This window comes from Scyliorhinus torazame, chromosome 21, assembly GCF_047496885.1.
Source record: "Scyliorhinus torazame isolate Kashiwa2021f chromosome 21, sScyTor2.1, whole genome shotgun sequence".
NCBI classification, from domain to species: Eukaryota; Metazoa; Chordata; class Chondrichthyes; order Carcharhiniformes; family Scyliorhinidae; genus Scyliorhinus; species Scyliorhinus torazame.
The window spans coordinates 63,038,603-63,066,500 of record NC_092727.1 but is presented as its reverse complement, the minus strand read 5'-3'; the positions used below and the strand labels follow the sequence as shown (position 1 = coordinate 63,066,500).

General features: G+C 47.1%; 1 protein-coding gene across 1 annotated transcript in view; it reads right to left on the bottom strand.

Moving 5' to 3' along the window:
* Positions 1-1,179: 1,179 nt before the first annotated feature.
* tespa1 (thymocyte expressed, positive selection associated 1) overlaps positions 1,180-27,898 on the bottom strand; it is a 298,936-nt gene continuing 272,217 nt past the window's right edge. The window contains exons 9-10 of the mRNA XM_072486878.1: positions 6,352-6,560; positions 1,180-3,885 (exon numbers count right to left, since the gene is read on the bottom strand). Of these exons, the coding sequence (XP_072342979.1) occupies positions 3,152-3,885; positions 6,352-6,560 (943 nt within the window). The 3' untranslated portion in view covers positions 1,180-3,151. The remainder of the gene's footprint in view (positions 3,886-6,351; positions 6,561-27,898) is intronic.

The window sequence follows — 27,898 nt, the reverse complement described above, 5'->3', positions numbered from 1 at the left end:
TCGCGGTCGCTAGGGTGAGTTGCTTTACTTTGAGGAGCTGCTGACGTAGGGGGCCCGATCTGGTCGCGTGTCATGGAGTCGGAGGTGGGCCCGTAGCTGCAAGATTGCGCAAGGATGCGGAGGTGCGTTAGAAAGGATTGGAAAGGTTCGTCTTTACCCTGCAAACGCTGCTGCAACACGTAGCGTTCACAACTTTAATTCACCTCTACGCTCCAGTGAGTGTCAAGTTTGAGGAGAACCGTCTTGATCTTCGTCTTGTCTTCGTCATCTGCAAAGGTGAGTGAGTTGAAAATGTGGATGGCATGGTCCCGGCCGTGGAGAGGAGAAGAGCAATCTTTCTGGTGTCCGAAGCGCCCTCCCTGTCCGTGGCTTCGAGGAAGAGCTGGAAGCGCTGTTTGAAAATCTTTCAGTTGGCCCCGAGGTTGCCGGCGATGCGGAGCGGCGGCGGTGGGCTGATGTTGTCCATGTTGCAGGATGACGGAATGCTGGCGGAAGGCAGATCACTTGCAGGTAGGTCTAAGAAGTGCTCGTGTGCAACCACACCTGGTATCATGATGTGTTGGGTGTTCTGGATCACATACAGGTCACCAACACTTGAAGTAATGCAACACTATTTTATTAAAAGGTTAACTATTTAAACATACTTGAACTGTGGGTAAATACGATACCAGCTTTAACTAAAGACCTTTGCCTTGTCCTAGCCAGTCGATGCACTCAGCACATGGTGAATGTCTGTGTTGCAGGCTGTGAGCTTTGTGCTCCAAGCTAGTTGCTACTCGAATGAGTGGGAACTCTGATGCCCCCTGTCTTTATAGTGCGTGTGCTCTCACTGGTGATTGGCTGCGGTGTTGTGTGTGTTGATTGGTCCTGCTGTGTGTCCATCAGTGTATGTCTGCACCATGATATACTGGTGTATATTATGACAGGCTTGACAGGCTTTTGGTTTTTGATTTTGATTTATAGGCTTAGCTGGGCATACTTTAGCGTAGTGCCCCTTCTTGCCACACTTGTTACACGTGGAGGTGCGAGCCGGGCAACTCTGCCTGGGGTGCTGGCCCTGACTGCAGAAGTAACAGCTGGGACCCTGGCGCTGTGAACCCACAGTGCTAGCCACTTGTGTTACCATGCTGCCCAAAAGGTTTTTTTAAATTAGGGCATCATGATCGGCACAGGCTTGGAGGGTCAGGCTACCCCAATCCCATGGGGGATATCCCAAATCCAGATAGCCGACAGCGAGTGGCTATCTATTGTTCCTCCCAGCCACCCCCCAGCAAATGCTGCAATTTTTAACAGATTTTGAACCTTTGCTTACCTTCTCTCTCCCCCTCAGCAGACATGGCACCCAGTCTTCATTTGTAAATACCTGTGGTAAACCACGCCCATGTAACGTTTAACTGAGAGGGCCGTAGCATCGCGGAGGTACGGAGCATACTGGGCCCAATGCGCTCAATACATTTAACTGCAATCTGCGGGTTTGCATGAAGCCGCCATTATTGCCACCAGTGAGGGACGGGATTATGCTGCCTGAATCGGTGCCGACACGGACCTCGATTTTGGTCGGATGCCCAATTCCCTGTCCAATCGCGATTCCGGAGTCGTGAGGCGGTGAATCTATGCTATTGTTAATGAGTTTCTGCTTTGCGCGCCATGTTGTAAATTTTTTTTTCCATGTCTTTTTTTTTAAACAGAAAATTATTTGAATGGTAAGGTATTCAGTAAGATATCACAATTTATTCTTGACAATAAAATTAGTACAAGAGGCTTCAACAGTTCAGGGATAGGAAACATTTATGAATGGCTGTTTTTCATTCTGTAGTAGGTCTACAATGTAGTGCTCTGAGTTTCAGTTAGAATCATAGAATCACAGAATTCCTGCAGTGCTGAAGGAGGCCAATCCACCTCTGGGGTGACTGTTGATTTTGATGTCTCAATGACTTAATGAGCACAATTTCAAATATAAAATGGCACAAAAGTTGAAAATGCTTTCAATAATGAGACAGATAATAATTGACTTCAAGAGGACAGGCAGGCTTGGGTATTGGATGAACACTTTGTCGATGAAATTCAACGCTGCACATTGTGAGGTTGCCATTTGCAAAGAACAAGGTTAAGGAGAGACAATCAAGCTGAATAAAACCATTTTAAAAGGGGATGCCAGAAGAGATAGAGAGAGAGTGAGCAAAATCTTAAAAGTGGCAACACAGGTAAAGAAAGTTGACAAAACCTGTGGGGATCTAGACTTTAAAAAAAAAAGGAAGCTGAGCTGAATTGGATTAAAAGAGCAGTTTGTCTCCAGCTGGAGGATGGTTTCCAATTCTGAGCCCCAGACTTTAAGAGGAATATGACGGTTATAGAGAATATCTAGGACAGGTTTTAATGGAATGGTGGCAGGGCTGAGGGATCACAGTAACATGGACAGACTGGAGAAGATGATGTTGTTCTCTTCAAGGAAAGAAGACTAAGAGGATAGAAGTGTTTAAAATCATGAAGGAAAGAGCAAATAAAAAAAGCAATTGCCATTGGTTGAAGATTTGAAGGACACAAGTGATTGGCAAAAGGACCATGAAGATAAATGCTTTCAAACAATGAGTGATCATGTTGGAAATGTACTGGCGGGTTGGGTGATGGACACAGATTAAAAAATAACCTTCAATTTGGAATTCGATAAATATTTTGTGGTGAAAAGTTGTAAGGATATGTGAAACAAGTGACGGGAAGAAACTCGATTGCTGTTCAAAACAGCCAGTGACAACTTGATGGTCCAAATGGCCTCCTCCTGTCCAGCAATATGACTCTGTAAGCATTCCCAGATCCATTTACAACATGGATGTAAATGGAAGTGAATTCAGCCCACTTTCCATTCAGAAACCCCTTCATTGAGTACTTAGATGGCAATAATGTTCATTGTGAATTGTTTAACATTGGCTGTTACTTTCATCTCCAAATCTACTTTCTTATCTAATGAATCTTCATGCGGCAAAAGGGTAGTTCTCAGTTCAGGATGATGTAGGTTTGTTTGATTTAATGAGCTCTCCCTGTTGATGTTGATGTGAACACACCCAGCAGCTGCCTCAGTTCCTCCTCAGATGTGTCTCTTTTTGAGGCTCTGTGCTGTGTCAATACCAAGTTCCAGGCATTCTTTGTATTTTGGTCAATGTTTTTCTGGATCTGTGTGCAGATTCAAATCATGTTTCAAAGCTTCACTTTCTTCTGAGCTGCTTTGGCTGGTCCAATGAAATGAGATGGGTTTAATTTCTTGTATATCAATAGGTTGCTTCACAATCTCACCACAGCTCCAAACTGTATCTGAAGAATCGATTGGCACAGGATTAGAATGCTCCTGCTTGCTGTGAAATTCCATTTCCCAAGATTGGTCAGATTCGGTACTGAAGCCATACAGTCTGGATCGCCCAGTGTCTTCCCTCCACATCTCCTTGATCTTTGCACTGTTAGGCTTCTGATCTCCTTCACCTTTGGGCTGAGGAGATCCACTATCTCTTGAATTGAAAGCTTGTTTACACACCGTTCCTAAGCCTTGCACCTCGGTTTTTGCAGATTTGGCCTTCAGACTGAGCTCACCAGACAGTTCCAATCCTGGGCTCTTCCGGCTCGGAGACCCAGTCTTGTGCTTCGGAGACTCCAAGTCCCTGGATGCTCCATATAAACATAACTTAGTAATCGTTTTCCTCAGTTTCTGAACTGCTTTTCCAGCCGGTTGCTTCCTTTCGTGCTGTTTGTTAGAAGCTCCTCCGATGGATTTATCAGGACTGAAAGAAAACTGGTGGGCAGGTCCGATCTTCTGCACTGGTGTCTTAGAAACATGAGAGTACAAAGAAGTCAGAGCATTCGCCATGGTTGTGAGCACCTCGATTTGTCGGAACCGACCTGCAAAGAAGATCAAAGAGGTAAGACCAACAGGCATCCTTTGTCCATTTCTGCAGCACAATTCCTATATAAATAGTGTATTTAACTTAATAAAAGATCACAAGAAACTTCACAGAAGGGATTATTCAACAAACTTTACACAGAGCAAACTAAGGAGGAATTAGCATGGCAGCTGACCAAATGTTTGGTCGAAAGGAATCTTTATGGCGGGGTGGGGAGGGGGGCAGAGTGTGAGAGGCAGAGGAGCTGAAGGAACAAATTCCACAGCTTCAGGACAGGACAGCTGAAGACACAACCACCAATAGTGGAGCCAAAATTGAAGCAGGAATGCTGATATCTTGGCAGATACAAGAGGAATTGGTGCTGACAGGAGAGTTAAAGCACTGGAACAGAGAACTATAGGGGCAGGAGTCAGCTCTTTGAACCTGTTCCACTATACAATATCATAGAATTTTTTTTTCATAGAATTTACAGTGCAGAAGGAGGCCATTCTCTTGGAAAGAGCACCCCACCCAAGGTCAACACCTCCACCCTATCCCCATAACCCAGTAACCCCACCCAACACTAAGGGCAATTTTGGACACTAAGGGCAATTTATCATGGCCAATCCACCTAACCTGCACATCTTTGGACTGTGGGAGGAAACCGGAGCACCCGGAGGAAACCCACGCACACACGGGGAGGATGTGCAGACTCCACACAGACAGTGACCAAAGCCGGAATCGAACCTGGGACCCTGGAGCTGTGAAGCAATTATGCTAACCACTATGCTACCGTGCTGCCCAGCAAATGGCCAAACTCCATACATGCCACCTTTGTTTCATATCCCTTCATACCAGGGGCTTTTCACAGTAACTTTATTGAAGCCTACTTGTGACAATAAGTGATTATTATTATACCAATGGATAACAAAAATGCATGAATCACACGTTTGAAATTAATAACTTATCTAGCAACAATTGCTCTTTGCAGAAGAGAATTTAGATTATGCCCTCCTGGTCATGCATTTTGGTCGGAAAAATGGAAAGGCAACTTCTTATCTAAATGGGGAGACTTTGGGGTGCTCTGATGCAGAGGGATCTGGGTGTCCTCGAGCATGAGTCACAGAAAACAAGCATGCAGGCACAGCAGGTAATAAGGAAAGCAAATGGAATGTTGGCATTTATAGCAAAAGGAATTGACTATAAAGGTAAGAAAGTGTTGTTGCAACCATACAAGACTGCACCTCGAGTATTGTGCACAGTTTTGGTCCACTTATTTGAGGAAAGATGTAGTGGCATTGGAGGCAGTTCAGAGGAGGTTCACGAGATTGATTCCAGAGATGAGGGGTTGGTCATATGAGGAGATTAAAAAGTTTAGGCTTATATTCTCTGGAGTTTAGAAGAATGAGGGGAGATCTAAGTGAGGTAGATGCTAATAGGTATGGTTAAAGTAGACGTGGAGCTGAATGTCCTCTTGTGGGGCATTCTAAAACGAGAGGTCCTAACCTTAGAATAAGTGGTGCCAAATTTAAAACAGATTTGAGGAAAAACTATTTCTCCCAAAAGTTTGTGAATCTGTGGAATTCGCTACCCCAGAGTGTGATGAATGCAGGGACAGTGAGTAAATTTAAGGAGGAGTTAGACAGATTTTTAATTGGTAATGGGTTGAAGGGTTATGGAGAGTAGGCAGGACGGTGGAGTTAAGGCCAGGATGGGATCAGCCATGATCACATTGAGGGTGTTAGGCTCGGGAGGCTCAATAGCCTACTCGTGCTCCTAGGTCATGTGTTCTAGGGAGGAGATGCCCTGGCTGATTTCGCAATCCAGCTCTTGGTCTGTAACATTGTAGATAGCAGATGAGGAACTTATCAGCCATGATAGAATGGCGGAGCAGACTCAATGGGCCGAATGGTCGAATTCTGCTCCTATATCTTCTGAACTTATGGTCGGAGACTCCCAAATGAGTAAAAAATGTTTATTTTGAGCAACCCTAATTGTTCCCCTTAATAATTAGAAACTTTGATCACATCGCCTCTTAACCTTTTGAGGAATACAACCCTATTTTGTACAATCTTTCTTTGTAATTTAATGCTTTGGGTCCAGGTAGCCTTCTGATTCACTGCACTCCCTCCGAGGCCAATATATTCTTCCTAAGGTGTGGCCCCCAGAACAATAACTCCAGCTGAAGCCTAATCAGGGTTTTGTTTAGCTGAAGCATGACTTCTATCCCTGTATTTTAGCCTTCAAGATAAATATGTAAAGACCAATATTCCATAAATGTTTTTGATTATTTTCTGCAGCTGTTATTTAAATTTTAGTGAAGGATCAATCAATTTTTAAAGAGCATTGGGAACTCTGATGAAAGGTTTAGAAATTAGACAGATAGATTTCAGTTGGAGATTTAAGGTAGAGGAAGATTGGGCTTTGATGGGCCACATAGTGTTTCCCATTCTGCAAATATTCTTGGTTCTAGATTGCAACTTACTTGCCAACGTGTAACTAGGATTCTCCTCTCCTAGTCTTTTCACCTGAGCTTCTAAGAAAACTCTGAAGTTAACACCATTTGCACAAGATGTGTAGCTGAAAAAGCGGGATGGAATTTTTGCTGTAATATTGGGCTCTTCCATTCCAAAGCCAAGGTTATATAGAATCTCTTCAGGATCTTCTTTGTACATATCCAATATTTCAGAGACACTGGAAACAAAGAATATTCAACCTGAATGAATACACTTCAACAAGTCTAAGAGGACTGAGACATTACCGTTGTGAATTGGTGGATGGTCACACAATTCATTTGATGTAACTATAACCCTTAATCCAGAAATCTTCACAGTCAGAAATTATATTTGCCATTCCTGGATTTGAATGAAATGCTGCCGTCCTTTCTGCTCCATTGTCACTGATGGACAGCTTCAAATATGACAATGTGGCTGTGAGTCTCACAGTTGTGCAACATTTGAAATGTAACCGCTGGGTTGGGTTTCTCAAGCTTCGGGGAACCTAGCATCTTCCAGTGAAGACTTGTTGGATCCATTAGGTGAGTACCTGCACAGCTCCCCTCTTGATCCAGGTGCCTGCCTGATGAACCTTCACATTATGTGCCCCTCCCAAAAACATTCTCACCAGACACTTAGTCACAGCAAGGTCTCTGATTCCCCTTAGACACAAGCTTCAACATTCCCCACTTCAAACCCTAAACTTATGCCTGTTACAGTGTTACATGTTACAGTCTCCCACACCTGACAGGCCAACTTCCTATAAGCACAGGAAGTAAGTCTGGGAGTTCATTGACATCAGCCAGCTTACAAAGGCCATGAAACTGAACTATTCCAGAATACCAGCTCCACTTCAATCATCACCTATCTGAAAGTCCATGTCAGACACAGATCAAAAACTGAGAACTGGGCAATAATTACCTTCTCCTATTTAAAACCCAGGTGTTAGGCTCAAATCATTCTTTCAAATATTCCAAATAAACATAGAATCATTATGGCCATTCAGCCCATTGAGTCATGTCAGTTCTGTGCAGAGCAATCTAATCAGTGTCATAGAATCATAGAATCCCAGCAGTGCAGAAGGAAGTCTTCGGCCAATTGCATCAGCACCAACTCTCCTAAAGAGCACTGTACCCAGGTCCACTCCCTCGCCCACCACAATCTATTCCCACCTAACCTGTACACCTAACCTTCACAGCGGCAGGGACCTGGGTTTGATTCCCGGATTGGGTCACTGTCTGTGCAGAGTCTGCACGTTCACCCTGAGTCTGCGTGGGTTTCCTCCACGTGCTCTGGTTTTCTCCCGCAAATCCTGAAAGACATGCTTGTTAGATGAATTGGACATCCTGACCTCTCCCTCCCTGTACCCGAACAGGTGCCGGAGTGTAACTTCATTGCAGTGTTAAAGTGCTAATAAAGATTATTATTACTATTACACTCCTGGACACTAAGGGACAATTTTTATCATGGCCAATCCACCTAACCTGCATATCTTTGCCCTGTGGAAGGAAACCAGAGCACCTGGAGGAAACCCACGCAGACACGGAGAGAAAGTGCAAACTCCACATAAACAGTTACCAAGGCTGGAATTGAACCTGGGACCCTGGAACTGTGAGGCAACAGTGCTAATCATGTGCCACTGTGCCGCCCATACTTTATCCCATAGCCTCGTGTGCCTTTTGAAATCATTAAGCATTTCCACCTCCACCAGCTTCGTAGATGGTGAGTTCCAGGTTGCTACTCACTGTGGATAAACCTTCTTCCCTTTGTGTTTCTTTCCCAAACCTTAAATCTGAATCCTTATATTCTTACACCATCAGCAAATGATGAATTAAAAATTGATAAAGGCTGGCTGTACTTTAAAATGTATGAGACATTAGAATCGGATGAGCTGCACCTAAGAGAGAATTGAGGGTGGAAATCATGGCGATAGTGGCCATAATTCTCCAATCCTCTTTATATAAGGAGTGATGTTAGAAGACTGGAAAATTGCCAATATTACGCACTTGTTCAAAAAAGAGGGGCGGGATTCTCCGGTCGCCGGCCCCAAAATCGCGTTTGGCGATCGACCAGAGAATCCTCTTTTGCGCCGAAATTGGTGGCTGCTTTTGCGATGCTCCGCCCCCTTGAAAATGGCGTGCTCTAGGAGTATGCCGCACGCCATATGGACGGCCTCAGGATGGTAAATTGATTTAAATTGTTTACGGATTTACGAAATGTTTTTGATAAAGTGCCACTTAACAAATTTGTCAGCAAAGTTAAAGACATGGGGCTGACCTCTCCGCCGTCGGGATGCTCTGTTTTGCCGGCAGCACGGGGATTTTCCCGATGGCATGGGGCTGCCACAATGGGAAACCCCATTGACCAGCTGGCAAAACGGAGAATCCCGACGGCATGTTGAACCAGAAATCTGGCACCGCGCGACAGAGAACAAAGAACAAAGAAAAATTACAGCACAGGAACAGGCCCTTCGGCCCTCCAAGCCTGCGCCGATCCAGATCCTCTATCTAAAACTGTCGCTTATTTTCAAAGGATCTATATCCCTCTGCTCCCTGCCCATTCATGTATCTGTCTAGATACATCTTAAATGATGCTATCGTGCCCACCTCTACCACCTTCGCTGGCAATGCGTTCCAGGCACCCACCACCCTCTGCGTAAAGAACTTTCCACGTATATCTCCTTGAAACTTTTACCCTCTCACGTTGAACTCGTGACCCCTAGTAATTGAGTCCCCCACTCTGGGAAAAATCTTCTTGCTAACCACCCTGTCTATACCTCTCATGATTTTGTAGACCTCAATGAGGTTCCCCCCTCAACCGCCGTCTTTCTAATGAAAATAATCCTAATCTACTCAACTTCATACCAGGTAACATCATGGTGAACCTCCTCTGCACCCTCTCCAAAGCATCCACCGAACCAAAGTCTTATACAACTGTAACATGACCTGCCAACTTTTGTACTCAATACCCCGTCCGATAAAGGCTAGCATGCTGTATGCCTTCTTGACCGCTCTATCAACCTGCGCAGCCACCTTCAGGGTACAGTGAGCCTGAACACCCAGATCTCTCTGTACATGAATTTTCCCCAGGATAAATTTTCATTTACCGTACAGTTCGCTCTTAAATTGCATCTTCCAAAATGCATCACCTCGCATTTGCCCGGATTGAACTCCATCTGCCATTTCTCTGCCCAACTCTCCAATCTATCCATATTCTGCTGTATTCTCTGACAGTCCCCTTCACTGTCTGCTACTCCACCAATCTTAGTGTCATCTGCAAACTTGCTAATCAGACCACCTATACCTTCCTCCAGATCATTTATTGTGTATCACAAACAACAGTGGTCCCAGCACGGATCCCTGTGGAACACCACTGATCACAGTTCTCCATTTTGAGAAACTCCCTTCCACTACTACTCTCTGTCTCCTGTTGCCCAGCCAGTTCTTTATCCATCTCGCTAGTACACCCTGGACCCCATGAGACTTCACTTTCTCCATCAGCCTACCATGGGGAACCTTATCGAAGCCTTAATGAAGTCCATGTATATGACATCTATAGCCCTTCCCTCATCAATCAACTTTGTCACTTCCTCAAAGAATTCTATTAAGTTGGTAAGACATGACCTTCCCTGCACAAAACCATGTTGCCTATCACTGATAAGCCCATTTTCTTCCAAATGGGAATAGATCCTATCCCTCAATATCTTCTCCAGCAGCTTCCCTGCCACTGACGTCAGTCTCACCGGTCTGCAATTACCTGGATTATCCCTGCTACCCTTCTCAAACAAGGGGACAACATTAGCAATTCTCCAGTCGTCCGATACCTCACCCGTGTTCAAGGATACTGCAAAGATATCTGTTAAGGCCCCAGCTATTTCCTCTCTCACTTCCCTCAGTAACCTGGGATAGATTCCATCCGGACCTGGGGACTTGTCCACCTTCATGCCTTTTAGAATACCCAACACATCCTCCCTCCTTATGCTGACTTGACCTAGAGTAATCAAACATCTATCCCTAACCTCAACATCCATCATGTCCCTCTCCTCGGTGAATAGCGATGCAAAGTACTCGTTAAGAATCTCACGCATTTTCTCTGACTCCACGCATAACTTTCCTCCTTTGTCCTTGAGTGGGCCAACCCTTTCTCTAGTTACGCTCTTACATAGAACATAGAACAGTACAGCACAGAATAGGCCATTCAGCCCTCGATGTTGTGTCGAGCATTGTCCGAAAACAAGATCAAACTATCCCATTCCCTGTCATTCTGGTGTGCTCCATGTGCCTATCCAATAACCGCTTGAAAGTTCCTAAAGTGTCCAACTCCACTATCCCAGCATGCAGTCCATTCCACACCCTAACCACTCTCTGAGTAAAGAACCTCCCTCGGACATCCCTCCTCTATCTCCCACCCTGAAGCTTATAGTTATGCCCCCTTATAACAGCTACATCCACCCGAGGAAATAGTCTCTGAACGCCCACTCTATCTATCCCCCTCATCATCTTATAAACCTCTATTTTTTTTTATAGAGGTTATTTTTCTTAATAACCTCTATTAAGTCGCCTCTCATCCTCCTCCGCTCCAAAGAGAAAAGCCCTAGCTCCCTCAACCTTTCCTCATATGACCTATCCTGCAAACCAGGCAGCATCCTGGTAAATCTCCTTTGCATCCTTTCCAATGCTTCCACATCCTTCCTACAGTGAGGTGACCAAAACTGCATACAATACTCCAAATGTGGTCTCACCAGGGTCATGTATAGTTGCAGTATAACCCCGCGGCTCTTAAACTCAAACCCCCTGTTAATATACGCTAACATATTATAGGCCTTCTTCACGGCTCTATCCACTTGAGTGACAACCTTCAGAGATCTGTGGACGTGAGCCCCAAGATCTCTCTGTTCCTCCACGTTCCTGAGAACCCTGCCATTGACCCTGTAATCCGCATTCAAATTTTTTCTACCAAAATGAATCACCTCGCACTTATCAGGGTTAAACTCCATCTGCCATTTTTTGGCCCAGCTCTGCATCCTATCAATGTCTCTTTGCAGCCTGCAACAGCCCTCCACCTCATCCACTACTCCATCAATCTTGGTGTCATCAGCAAATTTACTGACCCACCCTTCAGCCCCCTCCTCCAAGTCATTGATAAAAATCACAAATAGCAGAGGACCCAGCACTGATCCCTGTGGTACACCGCTGGTAACTGGTCTCCAGTCTGAACATTTTCCATCCACCACCACCCTCTCTGTCTTCCATGTGATAGCCAATTACTTATCCAATTGGCTAAATTTCCCTCTATCCCACACCTCCTTACTTTCTTCATAAGCCGACCATGGGGAACATTATCAAACGCCTTACTAAAATCCATGTATATGACATCAACTGCTCTACCTTCGTCGACACACTTAGTTACCTCCTCAAAGAATTCAATCAAATTCGTGAGGCAAGACTTAACCTTCACGAATCCGTGTTGACTAGCCCGGATTAAGCTGCATCTTTCCAAATGGTCATAAATCCTATCCTTCAGGACCTTTTCCATTAACTTATCGACCACCGAAGTAAGACTAACCGGCCTATAATTACCAGGGTCATTCCTATTCCCTTTCTTGAACAGAAGAACAACATTCGCCACTCTCCAATCCTCTGGCACTATCCCCGTGGACAGTGAGGACCCAAAGATCAAAGCCAAAGGCTCTGCAATCTCATCCCTTGCCCCCCAAAGAACCCTTGGATATATCCCATCTGGCCCAGGGGACTTGTCGACCCTCATGTTTTTCAAAATTGCTAATACATCCTTCCTCAGAACATCTACCTCCTCCAGCCTACCCGCCTGCATCAAACTCTCATCCTCAAAAAGATGGCCCCTCTCCTTGGTGAACACTGAAGAAAAGTATTCATTCAACGTCTCTCCTATTTCTTCTGACTCCATGCACAGGTTCCCACTAACCTCATCCTGGTCATTCTTTTATTTCTCACATAAGAGTAAAAAGCCTTGGGGTTTTACTTGATCTGACCCGCCAAGGACTTCTCATGCCCCCTCCTAGCTCTCCTAAGCCCTTTTTTTTTTAGCTCATTCCTTGCTACCTTGTAACCCTCAAGCGACCCAACTGAACCTTGTTTTCTTATGCTTGCATACGCTTCCTTTTTCCTCTTGACAAGACATTCAATCTCTTTTGTGAACCATGGTTCCCTCACACGGTCATTTCCTCCCTGCCTGACAGGGACATACCTATCAAGGACACGCAGTGTTTGTTCCTTGAACAAGCTCCACTTTTCATTTGTGCCTTTCCCTGACAGTTTCTGTTCCCATCTTATGCTCCCTAATTCTTGCATCATAATTACCCCTCCCCCAATTATAAACCTTGCCCTGCCGTATGGCCCTATCCCTCTCCATTGCAATAGTGAAAGACACCGAACTGTGGTCACTATCTCCAAAGTGCTCTCCGACAAACAAATCTAATGCTTGGCCCGGTTCATTACCCAGTACCAAATCCAATGTGGCCCCACCTCTTGTCAGCCTATCCACATATTGTGTCAAGAAAACCTCCTGCACACAATGTACAAAAACTGCCCCATCCGAACTGTTCGACCTATAGAGGTTCCAATCAATATTTGGAAAGTTAAAGTCACCCATGGCAACTACCCTGAGACCTCCACACCTATCCATAAACTGCTTTGCAATTTCTTCCTCCACATCTCTATTACTATTTGGGGGCCAGTTGAAAACTCCTAACAACGTGACCGCTCCTTTCCTATTTCTAACTTCAGCCCATATTACCTCAGAAGGCAGATCCCCTTCAAACTGCCTTTCTGCAGCCGTTAAACTATCCTTGATTAATAATGCTACTCCTCCACCTCTTTTACCACCTTCCCTACTCTTACTGAAACATCTATACCCTGGAACTTCCAACAATCTTTCCTGTCACTGTTCTAACCATGTCTCCGTAATGGCCACAACATCGTAGTCCCAAATACCAATCCACGCTCCGAGTTCACCTACCTTATTCCGGATGCTCCTTACATTGAAGTAGACACACTTCAACCCACCTTTCTGTCTGCCGGTACACTCCTGCGACCTTGATACCCTCCTCAGTACCTCACTACTCTCAACACTGGCTTCTGGACTACAGCTCGTTTCCCAGCCCCTGACAAATTAGTTTAAACCCCCCCCGAAGAGCCATAGCAAATTTCTCTCCCAGGATATTTGTGCCCCTCTGGTTCAGATGCAAACCGTCCTGTCTGTACAGGTCCCACCTTCCCCAGAATGTGCTCCAATTATCCACGTACCTGAAACCCTCCCTCCTAAACCATCCCTGCAGCCACGTGTTTATCTGCACTCTCGCCCTGTTCCTCACCCCGCTAGCACGTGGCACCGGCAACAAACCAGAGATGACAACATGGTTAGTCCTGGCTCTCAGCTTCCACCCTAGCTCCCTAAATTCCTGTTTTAAATCCCCTTCCCTTCTCTTACCTATGTCGTTGGTACCGATGTGTACTATGACTTGTGACTGCTCCCCCTCCCCCTTAAGGATTCTGAAAACACGGTCCGAGACGTCACGGACCCTGGCACCCGGGAGGCAACATACCATCCGTGAGTCTCTTTCGCTGCCACAGAACCGTCTATCTGTCCCTCTAACTATCGATCCCCAATAACTATTGCTCTCCTGCTCTCCCTCCTTCCCTTCTGAGCCACAGGGACGGACTCAGTGCTGGAGATCCGTTCACCGTGGCTTTCCCCTGGTAGGTCGTCCCCTCAACAGTATCCAAAGTGGTATACTTGTTACTGAGGGGAACGACCACAGAGGATCCCTGCACTGGCTGCTTCCTCTCAGCCCCTCTTGCTCCTTATATATGAATAAAAGGCTTTGGGATTTTCCTTCACCCTGTTTGGTGAAGATATTTCATGACCCCTTTTAGCCCTCTTGATTCCTCGTTTCAGATTGGTCCTACATTCCCTATATTCTTCCAAAGCTTCGTCTGTCTTCAGTCGCCTAGACCTTATGTATGCTTCCTTTTCCTCTTAGCTAGTTTCACAATTTCACCTGTCATCCATGGTTCCCTAATCTTGCCATTTCTATCCCTCATTTTCACAGGGACATGTCTGTCCTGCATTCTAATCAACCTCTCTTTAAAAGCCTCCCACATATCAAATATGGATTTACCTTCAAACAGCTGCTCCAAATCCACATTCCGCAGCTCCTGCCGAATTTTGGTATCGTTGGCCTTCCCCCAACTTAGCACTCTTCCTTTAGAACCACTCTCATCTTTGTCCATGAGTATTCTAAAACTTACAGAATTGTGATCACTATTCCCAAAGTAATCACTGACTGAAACTTCAACCACCTGGCTGGGCTCATTCCCCAAAACCAGGTCCAGTAAGGCCCCTTCCCGAGTTGGACTATTTACATACTGCTCTAGAAAACCCTCCTGGATGCTCCTTACAAATTTTGCTCCATCTAGATCTCTGACACTAAGTGCATCCCAGTCAATGTTGGGAAAATTAAAATCTCCTATCACCACCACCCTGTTGCTCCTACATCTTTAGATCATTTGGAGACTTGGGTGGAGAGATGGCAGATGGAGTTTAATCCGGACAAATGTGGGGTAATGCATTTTGGAAGGTCTAATGCAGGTAGGGAATATACGGTGAATGGTAGAACCCTCAAGAGTATTGAAAGTCAGAGAGATCTAGGTGTACAGGTCCACAGGTCACTGAAAGGGGCAACACAGGTGGAGAAGGTAGTCAAGAAGGCATACGGCATGCTTGCCTTCATTGGCCGGGGCATTGAGTATAAGAATTGGCAAGTCATGTTGCAGCGGTATCGAACCTTAGTTCGGCCACACTTGGAGTATAGTCTTCAATTCTGTTCGCCACACTACCAGAAGGATGTGGAGGCTTTAGAGAGGGTGCAGAAGAGATTTACCAGGATGTTGCCTGGTATGGAGGGCATTAGCTATGAGGAGCGGTTGAATAAACTTGGTTTGTTTTCACTGGAACGACTGAGGTTGAGGGGCGACCTGATAGAGGTCTACAAAATTATGAGGGGCATAGACAGAGTGGATAGTCAGAGGCTTTTCCCCTGGGTAGAGGGGTCAATTACTGGGGGCAAAGATTTAAGGTGCGAGGGGCAAGGTTTAGAGCAGATGTACGAGGCAAGTGTTTTACACAGAGGGTAGTGGGTGCCTGGAACTCGCTGCCGGAGGAGGTGGTGGAAGCAGGAACGATAGTGACATTTAAGGGGCATCTTGACAAATACATGAATAGGATGGGAATAGAGGGATACGGACCCAGGAAGTGTAGAAGATTGTCGTTTAGTCGAGCAGCATGGTCTTCACGGGCTTGGAGGGCCGAAGGGCCTGTTCCTGTGCTGCAGTTTTCTTTGTTCTTTGTTCTTTCCATAATCTATTTACATATTAGTATCTCTATCTCACGCTCGCTGTTGGGAGGTCTGTAGTACAGCCCCAACATTGCTACCGCACCCTTCCTATTTCTGAGCTCTGCCCATATCGCCTCACTGCTCGAGGCCTCCTTCAGCACAGCTGTGACATCCTCTCTGACCAGTAATGCAACTCCTCCACACCTTTTACCTCCCTCTCTATCCCGCCTGAAGCATCGATATCCTGGGATATTTAGTTGCCAATCATGCCCTTCCCTCAACCATGTCTCAGTAATAGCAATAACATCATACTCCCAGGTACTAATCCAAACCCTAAGTTCATCTGCCTTACCTAGTACACTTCTTGCATTAAAACAAATGCACCTCGTACCACCAGTCCCTTTGCGTTCATCATCTGCTCCTTGCCTACTCTTCTCCTTAGTCACGCTGACTTCATGATCTAGTTCCTTACAGGCTTTAGTTACTACCTCCTTACTGTCCACTAACTTCCTCATTTGGTTCCCATCCCCCTGCCACATTAGTTTAAACCTTACCCAACAGCGTTAGCAAGAGCACCCCCAAGGACATTGGTTCCAGTCCGGCCCAGGTGTAGACCGTACAATTTGTAGTAGTTCCACCTCCTCCAGAACCGGTCCCAATGTCCCAAAAATCTGAATCCCTCCATCTCTCAAGCCACGCATTCATCTTGCCTATTCTTTCATTTCTACTCTGACTTGCACGTGGCACTGGTAGCAATCCTGAGATTACTACCTCTGAGGTCCGACTTTTTAAACTTGGCTCCTAACTCCCTAAATTCTGCTTGCAGGACCTCATCCCATTTTTTACCTATATCAATGGTGCCTATCTGCACCACGACAACTGGCTGTTCACCCTCCCCCTTCAGAATGTTCTGCAGCCTACCTGAGACATCCCTGACCCGTGCACCTGGGAGGCAAAATACCATTCGGGAGTCTCGTTTTCGACCACAGAACCGCCTATCTACTCCCCGTACAATTGAATCCCCTATAACTATAGACCTTCCACTCTTTTTCCCGCCCTTCTGTACAGCAGAGCCAGCCATGGTGTCATGAACCTGGCTACTGCTGCCTTCCCCTGGTGAGCCATCTCCCCCAACAGTATCCAAAACGGTATACCTGTTTTGGAGGGAGATGATCGCAGGGGACACCTGCACTGCCTTTCTGCTTTTCCTCTGCCTTTTGGCCACCCATTCCCTTTCTCCCTCAGCAATCCTAATCTGTGGTGTGAACAATTCGCTAAACGTGCTATCCACGACCTCCTCAGCATCGCGGATGCTCCAAAGTGAGTCCATCCGCAGCTCCAGAGCCGTCATGCGGTGTAACAAGAGCTGCAGCTGGACACACTTCCTGCATGTGAAGGTGTCAGGGACATCAGCCACGTCCCTGAGCTCCCACACTGAGCAAGAGGAGCATAACACGGGTCTGGGATCTCCTGCCATTTTTAATCTTAATTTAAGCTTAACTTAGTCCAACTATAATATCAAATGATAGATAAATGAAAAAGGAAAAAATAAATAAAAATTGTTACCAATCACACGATAAAAAGAAATAGAAATAGAAAAACCTTACCTTATCAACATACCACAGTATTTTTTTTTGGTTAAAGGAGGAGGGCGGGTGGGAGACACTACACGTGTAGTGTCTCGGGTTCAGCCGCTGCCCAAATATATCAGTTCACTCACCTTCCCAGAGCGCAATTCGACCGCTCCCACTCAGCTCCTCCCTCTCACTGCTCCTGTAAGGTAAGTTTTTAAAACGGGAAACTTACCTTCCCAACAGCCCCCTGGTTACTGCTCTCGGTGCTGCCGCTGAAAAACTCTCCATGCTCTTTAATGAAGTGTCGCCCCTGTCTCTCTGCTCTTTAATGAAGTCTCGCCCCTGTCTCTCTGGTCTTTCATGAAGTCTCGCCCCGTCTCTCCGCGCTGTTTAACAAAGTCTTGCCCCTGTCTCTCTGCTCTTTCATGAAGTCTCGCCCCGTCTCTCCGTGCTCTTCAATGAAGTCTCGCCCCTGTCTCTCCGCGCTCTTTAATGAAGTCTCGCCCCTGTCTCTCCGCTCTTTAATGAAGTCTCGCCCCTGTCTCTCCGCTCTTTAATGAAGTCTCGCCCCATCTCTCCGCGCTCTTTAATTAAGTCTCGCCCCATCTCTCCGCGCTCTTTAATGAAGTCTCGCCCCGTCTCTCCACGCTCTTTGATGAAGTCTCGCCCCTGTCTCGCCGCGCTCTTTAATTAAGTCTATCCCCGTCTCTCCGCGCTCTTTAATGAAGTCTCGCCCCTGTCTCTCCACGCTCTTTAATTAAGTCTCACCCCTGTCTCTCTGCTCTTTAATGAAGTCTCGCCCCTGTCTCTCTGCGCACTTTAGTGAAGTGTCGCCCCTGTCTCTCCGCGCTCTTTAATGAAGTCTCGCCCCTGTCTCTCCACGCTCTTTAATGATGTCTCGCCCCTGTCTCTCCGCGCTCTTTAATGAAGTCTCGCCCCGTCTCTCCGCGCTCTTTAATGAAGTCTCGCCCCTGTCTCTCTGCTCTTTAATGAAGTCTCGCCCCTGTCTCTCCGCGCTCTTTAATGAAGTCTCGCCCCTGTCTCTCCGCGCTCTTTAATGAAGTCTCGCCCCTGTCTCTCCGCGCTCTTTAATGAAGTCTCGCCCCGTCTCTCCGTGCTCTTTAATGAAGTCTCGCCCCGTCTCTCCGTGCTCTTTAATGAAGTCTCGCCCCTGTCTCTCTGCTCTTTAATGAAGTCTCGCCCCTGTCTCTCCGCTCTTTAATGAAGTCTCGCCCCTGTCTCTCCGCTCTTTAATGAAGTCTCGCCCCGTCTCTCCGTGCTCTTTAATGAAGTCTCGCCCCTGTCTCTCTGCTCTTTAATGAAGTCTCGCCCCTGTCTCTCCGCTCTTTAATGAAGTCTCGCCCCTGTCTCTCCGCGCTCTTTAATGAAGTCTCGCCCCTGTCTCTCTTCTCTTTAATGAAGTCTCGCCCCTGTCTCTCCACGCTCTTTAATGATGTCTCGCCCCTGTCTCTCCGCGCTCTTTAATGAAGTCTCGCCCCGTCTCTCCGCGCTCTTTAATGAAGTCTCGCCCCTGTCTCTCCACGCTCTTTAATGATGTCTCGCCCCTGTCTCTCCGCGCTCTTTAATTAAGTCTCGCCCCTGTCTCTCCGCGCTCTTTAATGAAGTCTCGCCCCTGTCTCTCCGCGCTCTTTAATGAAGTCTCGCCCCGTCTCTCCGCGCTCTTTAATGAAGTCTCGCCCCTGTCTCTCTGCTCTTTAATGAAGTCTCGCCCCTGTCTCTCCGCTCTTTAATGAAGTCTCGCCCCTGTCTCTCCACGCTCTTTATTGAAGTCTCGCCCCTGTCTCTCCGCGCTCTTTAATGAAGTCTCGCCCCTGTCTCTCTGCTCTTTAATGAAGTCTCGCCCCTGTCTCTCTTCTCTTTAATGAAGTCTCGCCCCGTCTCGCCGCGCTCTTTAATGAAGTCTCGCCCCTGTCTCTCCGCTCTTTAATGAAGTCTCGCCCCTGTCTCTCCGCGCTCTTTAATGAAGTCTCGCCCCTGTCTCTCCGCTCTTTAATGAAGTCTCGCCCCTGTTTGAGAAACCCGCCCATGATATAAAAAGGTACATGGCGATAGCCGTGATTCTTCATTCTGTGTTCACCCCGCTGCGGTGCCTACGAGAATGGAGAATTTGATGCTCACTTAAACTCCATTCACTGCAATGGGACAGGGGAATCCTGCCCAGGATGGACACAAAGTCGGCTGAGTGACACGAAGCACAGCATCTTGGTGAGTGTTGCTTTTCAGACTTGAGGAAGGTTTATAGTGGGACACCCCAATAGCGGCATTCAGACCACTGCTTTTCCTGACCTGGATTTGCATGTTCAAAGCACAATTCCAAAATCTATAAATGAGACAAATCTTGGAAGCTCACTGAATGATGAGGAGGATTGTGACAGACTTCAAGAGGATGTAGACAGCTTGGTTGGCTTAGCTGTAAAGTGGCAGATGAACTTAACTACAGAGATATGTTTTGGTGGAACGATCAAGGAGAGGGAATATTAAATTAAGAATAAAATTCTAAAAAGGGTGCAGGAACAGAGTAACTCAGTTTATTAATAGAGGCATAGAAATCATATAAAACACTTTATAAAACACTGGTTTGGCCTCAAGTGCAGTATTGGGGGTGAATGAACGGCCTCGACGCGCCCGATTCGGTAATGTGATGTGGCCGTTAAATCTCACGTGAGGCTTCTATCGCGAGATTTGCAGCGCTCAGAACGCCTCACGAGACCCAGAGATTTACATCTTTAAGTGAGCCATTAGGCTCATTTAAATATGGCGCGCCCGATTCTCCAGAGGCCTGGGAATGAACGCCCTGGGAGGCCTTGCCATGGCGCCATTTCGAACCGGTCCACACAAACGTGGACCAGGCGTAACGGAACTGGGGGGAGGGTTTCACCCGAGCCATCAGAGGCACTCGGGTGGTTGGGCTCTGGGCAAGGTAGTACCCAGGCACTCCAGATGCCAGACTGTCACCTTGGCAGTGCCACCCAGGGGTGTCCTGCCCTTATGAGCTGCGGTGAGGGTGGGGGGTGGGGGGGGGGGGGGGGTGCTCGAGGGCCCCGTAAGAGATAAGTTGGGGCGAGGAAGGTCTGGCATGGTGTTTGAGAGGAGTCAAGGGATTGGGGCAGCATTTAAAATGGTATTTCTTGCTCAGCAGTGCAGGAAATGAGTTAAGTGCGCCTCTGCAGGGCGTTCCTGACAGAGGCCAAGAGAAACAGCAGAGGCCCGCTGTAGGCATTGAGAAGGTTCCCCGCTATACGCACCCAAAATGTACTTTTGGCATAATTCTCCGTTTCTGAGACTAACTGGCACTAACCCCTGTCCCACACACCCTTAACTCTACCCGCACCCCCTACCCCCACCAGGAGAGCGGTCGAACCCCCATAGTGCAGCAGATGCCGAAACCAATGTTGGCCGCCATGGCCGGGTGCCCTGGCCACTGAAGCCACCAGCTACCCACCCCCTTGGCTGCATATGTAGGACTGTCTAACACTGTGTGATTTCTGCTTCCCCGCCAGGAGAAATCCAGAGTGCAGTCTGGGAAGGTATGTGGTGTAAAACAACTTACCTCAGGATCTGCGGCCTTCACATCGGGAGTGCAGATGAGTGGAAGAAACCCGGCGTGCAGTCTGGGAAGGTAAGTAGCATTAAAAAAAATTTACCTCAGGGATCTGCGGCCTTCACATCGGGACCGGAGCTGAGTGGGAGAAATCCGGAGTGCAGACTGGGAAGGTAAGTTGTATTTGTGTGTCTGTGTCTCTGAGCAGGAGAAATCCGGAGTGCAGACTGGGAAGGTAAGTGGTATTTGTGTCTCTGTGTTTCTGAGCGGGAGAAATCCGGAGTGCAGTCTGGGAAGGTAAGTGGTATTTGTGTCTCTGTGTCACTGAGCAGGAGAAATCCGGAGAGCAGTCTGGGAAGGTAAGTGGTATTTGTGCCTCTGTGTCTCTGAGTGGGAGTGATCCGGAGTGCAGTCTGGGAAGGTAAGTGGTATTTGTGCCTCTGTGTCACTGAGCAGGAGAAATCCGGAGTACAGTCTGGGAAGGAAAGTGGTATTTGTGTCTCTGAGTGGGAGAAATCCAGAGTACAGTCTGGGAAGGTAAGTGGTATTTGTGCCTCTGTGTCACTGAGCAGGAGAAATCCGGAGTACAGTCTGGGAAGGTAAGTGGTATTTGTGTTTGTGTCTCTGAGCGGGAGAAATTCGGAGTGCAGTCTGGGAAGGTAAGTGGTATTTGTGCCTCTGTGTCACTGAGCAGGAGAAATCCGGAGTACAGTCTGGGAAGGTAAGTGGTATTTGTGTCTGTGTCACTGAGCGGGAGAAATTCGGAGTGCAGTCTGGGAAGGTGCGTGTTATTTTGTGTGTGTGTCACTGAGCGGGAGAAATCCGGAGTGCAGTCTGGGAAGGTAAGTGGTATTTGTGTCTGTGTCACTGAGCGGGAGAAATTCGGAGTGCAGTCTGGGAAGGTGCGTGTTATTTTGTGTCTGTGTCACTGAGCGGGAGAAATCCGGAGTGCAGTCTGGGAAGGTAAGTGGTATTTGTGTCTGTGTCACTGAGCGGGAGAAATTCGGAGTGCAGTCTGGGAAGGTGCGTGTTATTTTGTGTCTGTGTCACTGAGCGGGAGAAATCCGGAGTGCAGTCTGGGAAGGTAAGTGGTATTTGTGTCTCTGAGTGGGAGAAATCCGGAGTGCAGTCTGGGAAGGTAAGTGGTATTTGTGTCTGTGTCACTGAACAGGAGAAAGCCGGAGTGCAGTCTGGGAAGGAAAGTGGTATTTGTGTCTGTGTCTCTGAGTGGGAGTAATCCGGAGTGCAGTCTGGGAAGGTGAGTGGTGTTTGTGTCTCTGAGTGGGAGTAATCCGGAGTGCAGTCTGGGAAGGTAAGTCTGGGAAGTTAATTCATTAACTCGGCAGAGGAGCAACTAAACCTGAGGGAGGAGATTAGCATTTAGCATTTGATTTTGCAGTACAAAACTAGTGCCAGGAACCATGTATTTCATTGTAACTTAATCTAATAACAATTTTAAAAGTATTTATTTTAAATTAATTAGCTAGTGCTTAAATGTCACTTAGCGGGGTGCAGTGCTCTTACTGTGAGCTGTGGGAGATCCGTGACGCTTCCAGCGTTCCGGTCAACTGCCTCTACTGGAAGTGTAACCAATGGCAACTCCTCACAGACCATGTGGCTTGGTTGGAGCAGCAGTTGGATGCACTTAGGAGCTTGCAGGTGTCGGGAAGCGTCATAGATAGAAGTTATAGAGGCGTGGTCACAACTAAGGTGCAGGCAGATAGATGGGTGCCCGCTAGAAAGGGCAGGCAGTCAGTGCAGGAATCCTCTGTGGCTGTCACCCTCTCTAACAGGCATACCATTTTGGATACTGTTGGGGGGTTAGCCTAACAGCGGAAAACAACAGCAGCCAGAACAGTGGCACCACCACTGGCTCCATTGCTCCACAGGGGAGGACAAAATACAGAATGATAGTTATAGGGGACTCTATAGTAAGCGGCATAAATAGGCTCTTCTGTGTGTGTGCAAGAGACTCCAGGATGATATGTTGCCTCCTGGTGCCAGGGTCAAGGATGTCTCTGAACGAACACAAGACATCCTGAAGGGGGAGGGGGAACAGCCAGAGTTCATAGGTACACATACACATAGGTACTAACGACATAGGCAGGAAGAGTGTTGAGGTCCTGCAGAAGGAGCTCAGCGAGTTAGGCAGTAATCTAAAAAGCAGGACCTCTAGGGTTGTAATCTCAAGATTATTCCCTGTGCCACGTGCCAGTGAGGCTAGAAATAGGAGGATAGTGCAACTAAATACGTGGCTAAACTGGTGAAGTAGGTGGGAGGGTTTCAGATTTCTGGACGATTGGAATCTCTTCTGGGGCAGGTGGGATCTGTGCAAGAAGGACGGGTTGCATCTAAACTGGAGGGGCACCAATATCCTGGCTGGGAGGTTTGATAGAGTCAGTATGCCATTGGGGGTGGGAACCAGAGCGTTAGCTTAGAAGGTGTAATAACTGAAGTATTAATAGAGAACAAAAATAAGAGAACAACAACATCACCCTGTCTGCTCAAACACAGTGGTCTGAAGTGTATTTGTTTCAACGTCAGAAGTACAGCAGGTAAGGCAGATGAACTTAGAGCACTGAACTTAGAGTACTTGGAACTGTGATATTGTGGCTATCAAAGAAATGTAGTTAAAGGAAGGGCAGGATTGGCAGCTGAACGCTGGATGATATTGATGCTTCAGGAGAGATAGAGGGGGATGTAAAAGGGGTGGGGGAGTAGCATTACTGGTTAAGGAGAATATTATAGCCGTACTGCGGGAGGAGACCTCGGAGGGCTCATACAATGAGGCAATCTGGGGAGAGCTCAGCCACAGGAAATGGGAAATCACAATGCTGGGCGTTTATTACAGGCCCCCCAACTGCCAGCGAGAGAAAGAGGAGCAGATGGGTAGAGAGATTTTGGATAGGTACAAAAGTAACAGGGTTGTTGTGGTAGGGGATTTTAACTTCTATATTGACTGGGGCTCACTTAGCGCTAGGGGCTTGGATGGGGCAGAGTTTGTAAGGTGTATCCAGGAAGGCTTCTTGCTGCAATATGCAGATAGTCCAACCAGGGAAGGGGCAGTACTGGACCTGGTATTGGGGAATGAGCCTGGACAGGTGGTTGAGGTTTCAGTCGGGGACCATTTTGGGATTAGTGACCACAATTCCGTATGTTTTCGGGTACTTTTGGACAGGGATGAGGGTGACCCTTGGGTTAAGGTGCTAAACTGGGGAAAGGCAAATTACGATAACATTATCTGTCATATGAGGAGAGATTGTCTCGGTTGGGATTGTTCTCGCTGGAGTTCAGAAGAATGAGGAGGGATCTCATAGAGACTTAGAAAATTTTAGCAGGGCTAGACAGGGTAGATGCAGGGAAGATGTTACCATTGATGGGTGCATCCAGAACCAGGGATCACAGTCTGAGGATTGTAGCCATCTGGGATGGCCACTTACAACAAGAAACATGGACGTTCGCAAAGCCTAAAGGGAAATATGGACAATGTAAGATTCAGGCAGGCCCAGAGCCTGCATGTATATTCGTGAGCAGAGAATCCAGACAGCATCGAAACCCCCAACCGATTAGCATTTTAATGACCCATCTCCGTAAGACAAAGGATTGATACTCAGGTAACCGATACAAGTCCAGACATTTCGGTGCCACTCCCTATACTCAGGAAGCATAAACAGCAATATCAATGACCGCTTAGAACACGCCCAGTCATCAAGGCACCCGCGCCTTTATTGGCTCAGATCAAAGGCAGTGATCAAGAACTGGCCAATTAATTGGGTCCAAACCCAAGGACCGCTCAAAAGAGCGCAAAACCTCCCAAGGATAAAGAGGGACACTGCCGTGTGTTCGATCTCTCTTGGACCTAGCGCTCCGGCAACGTCCATCTCCAACTGCAGCACCACCAGAAGCAAGTTCAAGTTCAACGCCCGCTACCAGACGGATGAGCTCAGCTGAACCGCAGTTACTTCTCCAGACCCAGCAGATCCAGATTCGAACAAAGGCCACTGTTCCTCTGACCTAAGCCGGGTGCCTGAAGTTAAGTACAGGTTGTCATAGTTGTTAGGTGTAGTTCAGCTCGTAGTGTTTATGTTGCATGTATAAGTTAATCTTGTGTGTAAATAAAGTATTATTGAACTTGAACTAACTAACTGGTTGTTGGGTCTTTGATCGATATCCGGTTGAACCTTGTGGTGGTATCATTTGATACCTGGCGACTCTGAAAGCAATATAATATCAATATCTAGACAAAGGAAGGGCAACCTTATTGACTGCCATATTTATAGCGAGTAAATATAGCAACATTACTGGCGACTCCTCCGAGACTCGACCCAGAAGTGATTTTGTCACTCCGAGAGAAACCACAAAATGTTTGAATTGGAAGCCCAATTGGAAAAGTAAAAGAAACCACAAGTGTAAGACCAGTATCGATCAAACCTCCAAGATTCGGAAGTGTGTATTAATTAGCATGCGTACTAACAGGGATATAAGGTAAACGCGTTAGATTTTGTTGCGTGAAACCTTCGGGAGTTGTGTGAACCGGAAAATAGCTTAAGCCATACCTGCTGTTTGCATCACTGCTTTATTCCCCCTGTCCCAAATTCATGGTAGAAATACAGAGATTACTGTAGAGATACAGAGATTACGGTAGAGATACAGAGACATAATCATAGAAATGGCAATGAAGGCAATGGACCGCCTTATGTACCCACAGGAACTCGAGGTCGCAGCGACCAGTAGAGCAGAGCAGTGTCCCATATGGGAAGAGGAAATTAGGAAGTACCTAAAGGGGAAAGGATGGCCCGTATGATCTGAGTTATGTGCAAGTGAAGAGACAAGTCCTGGTAGTATAGGACAAACTTGGTGGGATAACCTGACCGAGATCCATAAAAAGAGTTTATGTAGAGTTCGTAAGCCAATGGCAATCGTGTCCTGTTTGGCACAATTGCGAGGCACAGAGGTCGTGAGGATGCTCCGCAGACAGCTTGCAGGGAAAGAGAAGAGTAGTGAGGGAAACGTTAGTGAATGCGAAAAAGTAAATGAGCAACTCCGAGAGCAGCTAGCAGAGAAGGACAAGAAGGTGGCTGATGTCAAACGGGCACACCAACAGAACACCAAGTAGAACTATTGAAAAAGCAATGCGAGGACTTAAAGGCAGCCCTACGAGCACACCACAGTTCCACCACGGAACAAAAGCAGAGTTCGCTAGACCATGCCAAATGCAGGCAGCAAATTGCAAAATTGCAATCACTGCTCTCAGTTTAGAACGGTTTCAGAGATACCTTTGGACCAAATTTAGACCAGGAAGATGGCCCCGATTGGCAGGAACTTAACGAAACTGCCCATCGATACGTAAATGGAACAGAGATTCAGAATAGAGCCCCCCAGGCCCCGAAAAGGAAAGCACCTGCACCATTGACTGCACAGGCAGCACACAACCCTATGAATCCAGTCACCACGCAGCGCAGAGTACCGACAGAAGACCAACCCGATTTTGTGTACACCACCCCACTAACCATCACCCAGTTAAGGGATGCCCGCGATAAAATAGAAAGCTTTCAACCCACATCAGACCCACACCATTTCTTTGAGCGAGTTAGACAACAGACAGTCATGTATGGTCTGGACGAGCAAGAGCAAGTGAAACTCATAGCAATGAGCTTTGACCCATCCATTAGTTCAGTCCTTCCCACCCACAAAATGTAGGAGGAGGTAGCCTCCAGGATATGAAGACAGCTATCATAGATGCAATTGGCTATAATAGACGAGATCCCATAGAAGGACTCAACCAATGTAGGCAGAAGAAGGGAGAGCATCCAACAGCATTTGCTGGACGCCTCTGGATACACTTCACAGCAGTATTTGGAGATTTAGCCCACGCCCATTTAACTGCAGACAATATGGCCAAATGGACCCGTATCTTAGTCTCCCATGCCACAGAGGCAGGACAAAAAGCATGTGCAAATTATAACCCCTCAGACCCTGCACACAATGAAGTGTGGGTTCTGAAGAGACTCTCTAGAACTTGGGAACAATCCCTCCATAACAAGGCAGAGCAGGAGAAGGTAGAAGCAATGAATCCAGTAAGGACACATCAAGACCCCGCATGGGTCAATGAAGGTAGAAATAACGCACAGCACCATAAAGCACAGGGATGCTATAATTGTGGACAGAGGGGACATTACGCATGAGAATGCAATGACCCCCGAACCCGCAACGGAATCAGCACGCAAATGCCCCACATAGGAACAATGCCAGATCTATCCACAGTGTTGCGCCCATTCAGATAATTTGGCCATAAATGGCACCGATTGACGGTGTTCGGACTCCCCAACTTGCATCTGCGACACAATCTGGGACAAGTCCGGAAGACTGGTAGTCACAGGCACTGTCCGGGGGCACCCCACAGAGGTTCTTTGGGACACAGGAGGGTCCCGAACCACATTAAACTCCTCCATGATGTACCAGTGAGATATATGGCCCGCTACAAACACTATCACTCTTAGTGGATTTACAGGACACCTCCAACAGGGATACTTTAGGCCCCTGTGGATATTCAGATCGGTAACATTAGAACCAAGCACCCAGTCGTTTTAGTAGATTTACCCCAGACAGCAGAACACATCTCGGGGATAGATTTCATGAGCTCACACAACCTTTCTTTTGACCCTGTGAATAAGTGTGTGTGGAAAATGGCTAGAGCAGCACAAGCCCCCGTCACGCTCACAGTAGAGTCTACCAACACAGGATTAGCTCAATGGGAGATTACTGGATTGGTCCACAAACCATTACCACAGACAAATCAATTAGGGAAGTCTTAAAGAAACACAAAGCATCTTTTGCCCAGCACAAGCACGACTGCGGTAAAATTCCAGGAATGGTCACCATTGCAGGTCCCAATCCTAAGCCCCAGAAACAGTACGGTTTTCCACAGCAAGCTGAGGGAGAAATAGCTAAGGTAATTCAAAGTTTATTGGATCAAGGTGTACTTCGGCCCGTAGCCTCAACAAACAATGCCTCGATTTGGCCCGTAA